The following is an 11,052-nucleotide window of genomic DNA, read 5'->3' as shown; positions in this document are numbered from 1 at the left end:
TCACTCATTTTGGTATCATCAAGCCGTTTTTTTTTTTTTTCAAAAGCTATTGAATAAATAAAGGGCATTCAAAAAGCATCCCAATCATGATTTTGCCTCTGGGCTTATTACAAGAGTGAAAAAAACATCCGGTCGATTTTATACCTCAGAGCAAAGTATTCATCTTGGTCTGATGACGTGTTTTGCAGAGTGATTTTTTTGTTGGCATGGTTTGCTTGTTTTGTTTGGTCACTGATCTGTCATATGTTATATGTCAAGTGTTAACTAGATTTCATTATGAGTCTAATTTACACAATAGTTCATATTTTCATGTAACATTTGACAACAATAATTTATTAATCTTCATGTTGACATGACAAACATTCAGATAAGTGTTAAATAACCAGAAGGTGTAAAACAATAAAGCCAATAGTTTTAAGAAAATGAGCAAACATAAATATTTTGAGAAGTGTTAAATTTACACACATCTTACACTGCTCTCCTCATTACGGTCTTTTCTTCATAAAGCAGAAGCATTCAACCTTTAGAAAAGAGGCAGTGAGCAAAGAGCATGTATGAGATATAATCAATAGAATGCTGTCACTGAAGGCAACAGGGTAGAGAATATAAGAAATCACAGCTTTTAGTAGAAGATACAGCTGAAAGGCTACAAGACAACCAGTTAAAGTGCAGTCAGTGTCAGTCAAGGAGCAGCCATTTTATATCAATAGATTTGAAACAAGAAACATCATAAAGCCACATGCCAAGAAAGACAACATTTGTTACAACAAAATTCATAGAAATAGCTTTGAAGTGAATCATATATTGATACAAAGCGAATTGTAATATTGATTAAAATACAGGTTGGTACATGTATTTATTTACATTTGAAATTAACCCCATTTATCTAGGAACTGTCCAAATGAAATCACACAGGTTTGGCCATGTTAAATCTTCAGCCTCTTTTTTTTTTAAGTTCAGTAGTCTGGCCTGGGTCCTGAAGCAACACTCCAGGGACAGCCACGGTTTTGGATTCTATCACTGGCAGCCAAGCATACGTCCCTGGAGTGGATCCAAAATCTCTCCCAGAGCTGTGGTCTGTGTGCGGCCATTTTTGCTATGGCTTTCCATCGGCACGGGCACCAATTCCTTTATGCGTGCTCAAGGCTGACTCTGAAATGGCAGTGGGATCGCCATGGCTCCATCTGGTAGTGCCGGCGGCGCGAGTGGCCGGTTCTCCATCTCGCGCTCGTTTGGCCGGCCGTTCTCCTCGGGCATCTGTGACACCTCCGTGGAACCGGCCTCGAAGCCCGGTACCGTGTTGGCCACGTGCACCACGTGCACCTTGTTGCGGCGGCGGCTCTTGCTCAGGAGGATGCAGCTGAAGACCTTCTTGAAGCCCTTGCGGAAGTGCTTGGAGACCAGGGCGTAAACGATGGGGTTGAGGCAGGAGTTGGCGTACGCCATGCAGTGCGAGAGCAGCCGGAAGGCGTATGTGGTCTCGTTGAAGGGGAAGTCTCCGTAGAGGTAGCACAGGATCACCACGTGGTAGGGCAGCCAGCAGATGCAGAAGAGGACGGTGACGATGATGATCATCTTGGTGACCTTGCGCTTGGCTCGCTTGGACTCGGACATGCCGTCCAGGGGATCCACGGCGGTCCAGAGGTACTTGATGGTGCGGGTGTACGAGAGGCTGACGATGAGCACAGGGATCACGTAGCCGAACACAAAGGTGCAGGTGTCCAGCACCTTACGGTTGCATTCCTCCCAGCCCGGGATGCACACGTTGCTGTTTTCAAAGGTGACCAGGTCGTAGTAGCTCAGGTAAGGTCCGGCGAAGACCAGAGACAGACCCCAGATAACCACCATGGCCAGACCTGCATTGCAGGGCGTGCGCAGTTCCCTAGAGCGCAGAGGGTAACGGATGGCGAGGTACCTGTAAACAGTACAAGGATATTTTATTCATTTTTAACACACACCTTCATGTCTTTAGTTGGCAACAGGGATGGATTAACGAACGGGCCTACCGGAATAATTTCTTATTTAATTTCTTATTTTTGTCATATACAGATATTCAATGATGATTGCTGGGTAATATGTATCTTGTTCGCCAATCTCAAGTCTCTATTTGATCATGTGACGAGACGATACGATATAGCTAATTTAGGCGCAGAATCTGAACGTCAAGACCTACAAACTGACTGAGCACAGTCAGAGGCACTGTACACTTGCCGAACGACGCCTTTCAAACATAAAAGTGGTAGGCTAATGCATGATTTGCTCTTTCAATGGACAGGATAGCTAGCCCTTTAACATGTCCAGGCCCAGGGGCCCGTGGTTTCTTAATCCGTCCATGGTTGAGACAATGAAAAAAGGTATTGGTTGAACATTCCTCTAGGGATTGGGGTGGCCAGAGAAAAGTTTTGTTCTCTTTATTAATGAAAATTGGAGTGTTTTGTTCAGGTTGCAAATAAATAATTGCCTTTGGGAATTATTTCTCTCCACAGAAACCTGGGCCATTTTCCACTCAATGGTAGCAGTTCAAATGAACCTCCTTTTTTCCTCTGCAAGAAAAAAAAACTGTTTAATAAAGGCTTGCAAGTGCTCTCAGCCTGTTCTACCATTTCAGAACCAACAACTGTGCTGTATTAGACTTATTCCTGATACAAGACCCATGTGAGAACATACTGTTTCCATGTCTTCTCCTCTATCCTTTGCAGGCGCATAACTCTTTTCAGTTGTTTTCAGCAGAGATGTGGAGTTAAGGTAAAACCAGGACTGCTTGTTACAATGTCTTGGCTACAGGGACTTGCAAAGTAATTTTGAAGGGCCTTTGCTCTGCCCTGGAAAAAAAGGGTAACACGTTCATTTTTGTAACCGCCGCCGCCACACCCCCTCCCCCTGCGCGCATATTCTGCCTATATCACTTTTGAACTGTGAAATTGTCAGGGTCGATCACTAACAGCCGCCGCCACGCCCCGCTCACATATTCCACGATTTTTTTTATCTAGGCCTACATGAAATTCTGCAGCTGTTATACTATTTAAAAAAATTATAATTTCCTTCGGAGGGGCAACTTGAGTCGAGGAGGGCAGACGGGCAGTTTCCCGAGCAACCTTAGCCCCCTCCTGTGCACGTCCCTGCTTGGCTATGTATATCAATGTAAAATGCTGTAAAATGCTGCTTTGTAGGTCGAACTGCCTGTGACTGCCTGTGAATGTATTCACAAGGTTGAATATCAATTGATCGGGCAGTGTCACACAATCTGAAGAATGGAGTAATTGGGGTATTGGAATGCTAAGTACTGGACTTAATGAGATGTATTTGGACAGCTGGCCTGTGTTGCATTTGTTGCATAATTGCCTATGAGCAGCACTTGCCAGAGTGTTTCCAGTACTATGCTGCTTGTGTGGCCCTGAGACGAGCCATTTACAAATGGCTGTGGCTATGCCCGCCATGGACATCCTTTGTGTGTGTTTGTGTGTGTGTGTGGCTTTCAACACGCATTCTTTAAGAGTCCAAGGACGATCCATACGCAGAATCAATATTTATTTGGCTTGCGTTGCGGCGGTGCTGCTGCTGCCTCTCACCTGTCCACAGAGACGACGGCCAGCGTGAAGCTGCTGGCGTACATGGTGAGGTTGATGAAGAAGTGCACCACCTTGCACATGAAGGAGCCAAACACCCAGCCCTCCAGCGAGTAGATGGTGGCCTGGAAAGGCACGCAGAAAATGATGAAGAAGAAGTCGGCCACGCTGAGGTTGAGGATGAAGAGGTTGGTGGTGTTGTAGCCGACCTGGCCGCTCCGAAGCAGCACGGCCAGGACCAGGCTGTTGCCCACCGTGCCCAGGAGGAAGATGAGGGAGAAGACTACCGATACGATCACGCTCGCCGGGTTCAGCTGGTGGCTGTCCGACGAGTTCCAGTAACCCACCGTCTTGCCGAAGTCCTCGAGATCAGCCATTGTTCTTGCCTAGAAGCCTGCGTGGGTGAGAGAGGGAAATAATTTCTTCAACATAGGTCCTCTTACATTTAATTGAAAACTATGCCCGGGGGCCAGTCATGATAAACACACATGTATCAGGAACACTTCACTAAACAAGCACTCTGCAGTGGAAGGCAACTGCTTGTAATATTTCTTGCTTTTATCCTTTAAAACATTACTTCAGAAAAAAAAAACTCTTGCAAAAATCCATCATGACATATGTGAGCTAAACACCACTGTGTAAAATTATCAAAAGAATTGATGGTTGCATGAAAAAGCAGGAGAAGGGAGCTGGTTGAGCGGTCTCATGCTCTGATGAAAGGCGAGGCCATGAGAGAGCATGGGCATGAGAGATCAACTGGAGAGAAAGGTGATGGGGGTTCACACAGTCTAACAGATAACTAAGCTAACGAGAAAAGGGCATGAAACGTCTCGTCATTTAATTGAGCTGAACTAATGATACAATTCAAGGACGCTTATCATATGTGAGTGTCTGCTGTGTTCTGCATTCTGCCAACAGGTGTTTTAAGAGCCTTCTTTCAAGGTAACTTGCTTTTGGAAAGACTGATTGCTGTGACAGAATATCCAAATACAATATGTTATCTGGGAGAGTAATAATGACACTATGTTAAAGAAGAAAACATAACACAAAGCAGATTAATAAAATCTAAATTGTATGCCTGAATGATGAAGACTACAATTCTGTAACAGGGTTTTTTCTTAACCCCCGAAAGCCATTTAACCTGGAATAACACCTGATAAACCCTTAGGGCCCTAATTTCAATGACAGTAAACAACAATGAACAAAGCAACGAGCAACAAGCAAAGTCTGCAACGCATGAAATATTAATTTAATGAATTCATTTAATAACTTGGTAAAATCTTTTGCAAATGTAATACCATGAACAAGATCAGTGCAATGCTCCCATACGCCACATGATAGCTTTAGTTTATACCCGAAGGATTTTGCTCGTTGTAGTTAGGGACCATTGTGTATTATTTCCCTGTTTCTAAGGCCATATTTAGATCACTAACTGCACAATTGAAAAATAACACCCAGCTACAAAAATCACGCCATCAACCAAGAATAGAGATGTTGATTTTCTCTCTGGCATTGCAACCGATAAAAATAGATTAAAAAATGACAGTATGATTGAGTCAATTTTTCACTTTTAGTCATCCAGCAATGACTGAATGACGTCGGTGTCCTACTTCATGATGACTTTGAAAACACACACAATATATTGATTAGCATGGCCAAAATGCACCAGCAAACACAAGGAATAGAGTAACAATTTGCTTTGAAAAGCCCCATTGCCTTGAATGTTTCTTTGCTTTACAGATTAATTCACACGCTCCAAGGACAGCCGTGTCCTCTCAAAGACATAAATGGGTGGAAACGGATCATTTAATAATTTTAGCTTTCAGGGGTCACAGAAGTACACTGAGAACTGAGAGAGAGAGAGAGAGAGAGAGAAGGAGAGAGCGTTAGACAGAGAGACATAGAGAGGTAGAGAGAGAAGGAGAGAGAGGGAGACACAGAGAGACATGGAGAGGGAGAGAAAGAGGGAGAGAGAGAAGGAGAGAGAGTGAGGCAGAGAGACATAGAGGTAGAGAGAGAAGGAGAGAGAGGGAGACACAGAGAGACATAGAGAGGGAGAGAGAGGGAGACACAGAGAGACATAGTGTGCCTCTTGCCCTTTCTCCTGCACCTGGCAGCACAATCAGTGGCATCCTAAACAGGGGGCACGACTCTGCCAGGAACCACAGGCCAACTTGGCCTCCATTTCATGTGGTCGACCAATACTCCCATCCACTGCCCCTTCACGGGCTGCGCCGGGGATGAATCATTCTAAGCTCACCAGAGGGAGAGAGAGAGAGGGTGACAGAGTCAGAGAAAGAGGGAGAGAGAGAAGGAAAGAGTGACACACAAAGAGTCAGAGAGAGAGCGTTGACAAAATATATATATTTCCCAGTCCCCAAGACTATGGGCTCACAGACAAACACAAATCTCAGACCTCCAAGGTTATGAGCACACACTGTGAAGCTCGGTCGCAGACTAATTGATTCTACCGGTTTTCTGTACGCAACATGGCACTGTGCGACACCTCTCCCGTATCTCACTGTGTGTTTGAAACACACACAGACCGAACAGCAGACACCAACAACATGAAGAAAGCAACTCCCTGATCCGACTAGTTACCGTGATCCATCAACGATGAAACAATCACACTTACGGGAAAAAATCTTCTGTTTAGGAGGCTGCAAGGATATTATTGAATATATGTGATTAATGAAAGAGGTTCTCTGTGACAAGTCCCACGTGTCTCTTACCCCATGCTCTGTATTTATAGACGATGTTTTACTTTGCTCCTCAGCCACAGCAAGGGAAAATGTGGTCATAGAGAAAAATATGTGGCCCCTTAAGCCACCTTGCACCACCTGCCAGGGCAAAACCACCACACTTGCGTCTCCAGGTTGTGTCATCAGGCCTGGGGTGAGGGGACTTTCAGACAGCAGAGTCACAGCTCGTTATGCTCCACATCCTAACATGAGGGGCGGGGGGTGGTGGTGGTTGTTGGGGGGGTGGTAATGTTCAACACCCCCCCCTGACTTTGATCAGCAGACACCTTAGAAGTCTTGCACTGATTTGCAATCACGAGAATGCCATGATTTGATTAAAGAGCGATTTGTCTCGTCCTAAATCATATGAGCTGTCATGAATCATGCTGTGAGGAACAGGGGCCAAAGCTCAGTCAAGGGCACAGCCCAGAGTAAGCCATTTCCAAACAAGAACAGCTGTAGGAGATGCTATTGAGCAGCAAACTGCCCGAGGACAAAGAATACCTTTGGGTTTTGTCAGTAACTCAGGGACATGGGTGAAGCACTGAGCTAGTCTGAAAGCCTTTGCAAGGGAATATTGACGTGTCAAGAATGTTTGGGATTTTATCATGAGAAAGAGTCTTTTTTGTGGTCTCTTGGCAACTTAGAGAGACCTTGATCTCTAGCTGTTCAAATTTCTACAAGGGTTAGCAATTATTTTCAGAACGAAGTGAAATACTTGAATAGGACCAAAACATGTTTGTCTGTTTGTTCTTTTTAATGTTTGGAATGATTTGAGCGTGATGATTCATCATTTATTGGCTTCTAGATCTTTATGTCTTCTTCTTTACACACCTGTGTGCCTAATTTACCTACAGTGCAATGTCTTGAAAGTACAGTAAATTCAAATGATTACCCAGTAAATTATGTTGAAACAAAAAATATCTCATTAATTTAAAATGCACTTAAAATGCCAGAACTGTATAAAGCTGTGCTGTGTATGAATATTATAAGTATGTAGTTTACTGATAAAGGCATAGCGATTTGACTGAAACTGACTTCATACGGTGTGAACGGACCCAAGCATCTACTTAAGGCTCTGTGTCTGGGTCAGAAGAAGAAAAGCACATGTGACAGAAGCAGAAAGGAGGAACTAAAACAACATGCACAGCACTCACCAGGTCCGTGGGTCTCTGGTCCGGTGGATTCAGCGCCCAGATTCATAGCCATGTTGGGATGATCACCCTGGTGGAAAAGGCAGCATGTGCTGCAATGCTACTTCACCAGCCTGCGTCCCTCCTCCGTGCTCTCTCCTCTGACAGTGCTGTGCTGCCTCTCTCTCTCTCTCTCGCCCTCCCTCTCTCTCTCTCTCTCTCGCCCTCCCTCCCTCTCTCTCTCTCTCCTTCCCCCACTCTCTCTCTCCCTCCCCTCTCTCTCTCTCTCTCTCTCTCTCCTTCCCCCACTCTCTCTCTCTCTCTCTCCCTCCCCCTCTCTCTCTCTCTTTCTCACTCTCTGCCTTTACTCCCCCACTCTCTTTCTCTCTCTCTCTCTCTCTCTCTCTCTCTTCTCCCCCTCCTCACATTACAAAGCTCCTCCTCCATATTCAGTTTAATGTTCACACTTCACTGCAGGCAAGATGGCAGAGTAAAGGAACACAGTCTATATCAGAGAGACATCCTACTAAGAACATACTGACCTGGATGGCAACAGAAAACAGAATATTTCAGAAAAGCACCAATTGTAATGTAATAATTGATACCATATACAAGACATATGTCTGGTGCATTAAAAGTTATGTATATATACTACAAGCTATAGAGGATAGGTTGCTCATCACTTTTGGCGACTGCCATAATCAGTACACAATAATCATTTCATTGTGATACTGTATTTATATTGTCTATTTTTGTATAGTGTAGCTGTAGTGGACTTCTAGCATATTTTGAGTTCTACAGTACGAATGGCAGAATACAGACATATCAGTTCTTCTTCAACAATTCTTCCTACCTATGGCATAGAGCATAACTTAAATTGATCTTATGGAGCTTTTGTACACATGGACATATTTTGCTCTGATGTGTTGGTTGAAACTGATATTTGCATAAAGTTTTTTAATTAGCCTATTATTCAATTGTCTGCGTAACAATTACCAAGCAACCTACGAATACCTTATTACCTGGTTGTGTCAAGGACTTCTTGTTTTTTTTATTTATTTATTTATTTTTACAGACCAGTAGGAATTGATAGTGTCAGGCTTAGTAGTTCAAAGACACTCATTTGCAATTGGTGCAAATCAAATCAAATCAAATCAAACTTTATTTGTACGGCGCATTTCATACAAGGAAGTAACACAATGCGCCTCACAGTAGGAAAGAAAAGGGGGGGGGGGGGGTTTACAAACACTTGTAAAAAAAAAAAAACCACAGATTTTCAAGAGATAAATGAATAAAATAAAATAAACGTACTAACCGCACTGGCACCGTAAAGGACTACTCAGCACGGTCATCGTCAAACTAAGCTGCTGGGGGGGGGGGGGGGGGTTACAAACACTTGTAAAGAGACACAGATAAGTAAATAAATAAATAAATGTTTCATTAATGTTAAATAAATACATTTTACAAGTTACAAAACACTTATAAAAAGACACAGATTTTGCCAGAGATAAATGAACAGGAAATTACGTACTAACCGCACTGGCACCATAAAGGACTGCTCAGCACAGTTATCGTCAAACTAAGAGACAGCTGCTGGGGGGGGGGGGGGGGGGGGGGGGGGGGGGGGGGTACAAATACTTGAAAAGAGACAGAAATAAATAAATAAATAAATGTTCCATAAATGTTAGCAAAAAAGCTCATACTGTTACAGCATGGTGGAAGGGGATCAGAAAACAAGACATTTGGAATTTCTTGAGCAATATTTTTCCTAATGTTCGTTATCTTATCTCTGAAGAATGCTGCAAATTCCTCACATTTGGAGGTGGAAAAGAGACTATCATCTACTTTAGGTGCAGGATTTATAAGGCTGTCTATTGTTGAAAAGAGGACCCTGGAATTGTTATAATTTGTAGATATCAAATTAGAGAAATGATCCTTCCTAGCATTTCTTATTGCTTTATTAAAGACTGAAAGTTTATCCTTAAAGATATCAAGGTGGACCTGTAGCTTGGAAAAAGAGCACAACCTCTTATTTCTGCAGGCAATCCATCAGTTGTTGTCTGACTGTGAAGCATACTCCATGAATGAATTCATGAATGCAGTTCGAACAGTACATGAAAAGCATACCTATTAACTATTATTATACCACATTAGGTTTAATTTTTTTGCCATGTATTTAGAGGAGGTCTGAAGAGACAACGTGAAATTATGTTGATGAGTTGATGAATGGAAATAGATCTATTAGGGAAGCAATTGATGAAGCATATGTTAAGAGGGTTGGATATATAATAGGTTCCAGGAACCACGTAAGAAACGAACCTCAGCAAGGTTTGTTTGGGAGAGGTCGCATTTATTGTGGGTTATTTCACATTTGTCACTGAATTGGTGGAAATTGTGATTTAGTGAAAAAGTAAAAACTGGAGTTCTGAAGAAGATCAAGTTTAGAGTTAAAATTACTCACATGAGGTAGGTTTCAGTGTATATTTTTTGGAATTGTGCAATCATTTTTAACAGTTGTTTATATGATACAATTTCACAGGTATTGTGTGCTTGTATGTGCCATAACAACAAAATAAATATCATGAAAGCTTTTCTGGTCATGTTTTTGGTCATTGCAGTACTTTAAGTTGAGTGAAAATACAGCATTTTTGCCTGTTTCCCTCACAAACTAGATTGAGAGTGGCAGTGACGTTTCACACAGTGCAGTGAGGTACAATTACCTGCTTCCTACATGAACATCCATGATCTATCGTGGACGGAAATAGAAAACCCTTCCTCTTGTTGTTGCGTCGATGACTTGGTGTAATTGCCATAAATTACGGAACAGAAAATGAATGTGCCTGGCGGGATAAGCTACAAAACCATGACAACATCCAGCATAGGAAGACAGTTACTGTTATCCAAATGTTTCAAATAAAGCTGTGTGTCCAGTCACTGCTGTGCTGTTAAAAAGACAAAAAGCCTTCAAAAGAACCAAAGAACCATCTGACTATAAATCAACTTGAGAGGAATTTGGCTTTGAAACATACTTGGCTTGATACCTGAAGAGCCTAAAAATGTTTCAGCTATGTAAGACGTGTGGAAATGTAGAAAAAAAACACCTCGCCATGGACAGACTCATCCTTCTCTGCCAGTCCAGTCCAGTCCCCTTCAATGGAGCCCTAATGGTACGCTGCTAAAATGCCCCTTAACCTTTAGTTTTAGTGTGTCGGTGGTTTCATATGAACCAGACGTGTCGTGTCAGACAAACCCTGAAGGAGTTGAATTGTACAGGTGGCACAAGCACACATGGTTAAGAGTTATTGTGTCTCCAACAGTAATTTTGCTTTGCAACTTCAACCTTCCATTCCAGGTGGACAATTACTATGAGAACAAAGAAATGGTGTCTCAAGCTGCAGAATTGTTCTGCTTATGATTGCCTGCCAGACCCAGAAAATGACCATGCACAAAGCCCTTAAAATTGAGGGGGTATTTTTATCTAGCATTGTTGCTAGATATCCACATGACATCCCCCTCATTCTGTTAAAGATCACACCTTGACACTAAAAACTAACACAGACAAGCTCTTCTGAGGTGACAATGATTACCTTTGATTACCTTCCTCCAGATTGT

The 11,052-nt window shown here is 42.8% G+C and overlaps 1 protein-coding gene across 1 annotated transcript; it reads right to left on the bottom strand.

Annotated features, from left to right (window-relative positions):
- Positions 1 to 312: 312 nt before the first annotated feature.
- galr2b (galanin receptor 2b) lies at positions 313 to 7,624 on the bottom strand. Its single transcript, XM_012816775.3, has 3 exons — positions 7,465 to 7,624; positions 3,570 to 3,960; positions 313 to 1,915 (listed from the first exon to the last, which is right to left on the bottom strand). Exons 2-3 carry the CDS (start codon positions 3,941 to 3,943, stop codon positions 1,141 to 1,143), a joined length of 1,149 nt encoding a protein of 382 aa, XP_012672229.1. The 5' UTR covers positions 3,944 to 3,960; positions 7,465 to 7,624; the 3' UTR covers positions 313 to 1,140.
- Positions 7,625 to 11,052: the final 3,428 nt, after the last annotated feature.

This window comes from Clupea harengus, chromosome 1 (assembly GCF_900700415.2).
Source record: "Clupea harengus chromosome 1, Ch_v2.0.2, whole genome shotgun sequence".
NCBI lineage: Eukaryota > Metazoa > Chordata > Actinopteri > Clupeiformes > Clupeidae > Clupea > Clupea harengus.
This window is presented reverse-complemented; position numbering and strand designations above follow the sequence as displayed.

Excerpts from the sequence above, each read along its gene's own strand:
- galr2b (XM_012816775.3), bottom strand. The coding sequence starts at position 3,943 with ATGGCTGATCTCGAGGACTTCGGCAAGACGGTGGGTTACTGGAACTCG. Across the intron at positions 1,916-3,569 it reads GCCGTCGTCTCTGTGGACAG|GTACCTCGCCATCCGTTACC; the intron begins GTGAGAGGCAGC and ends TACTGTTTACAG.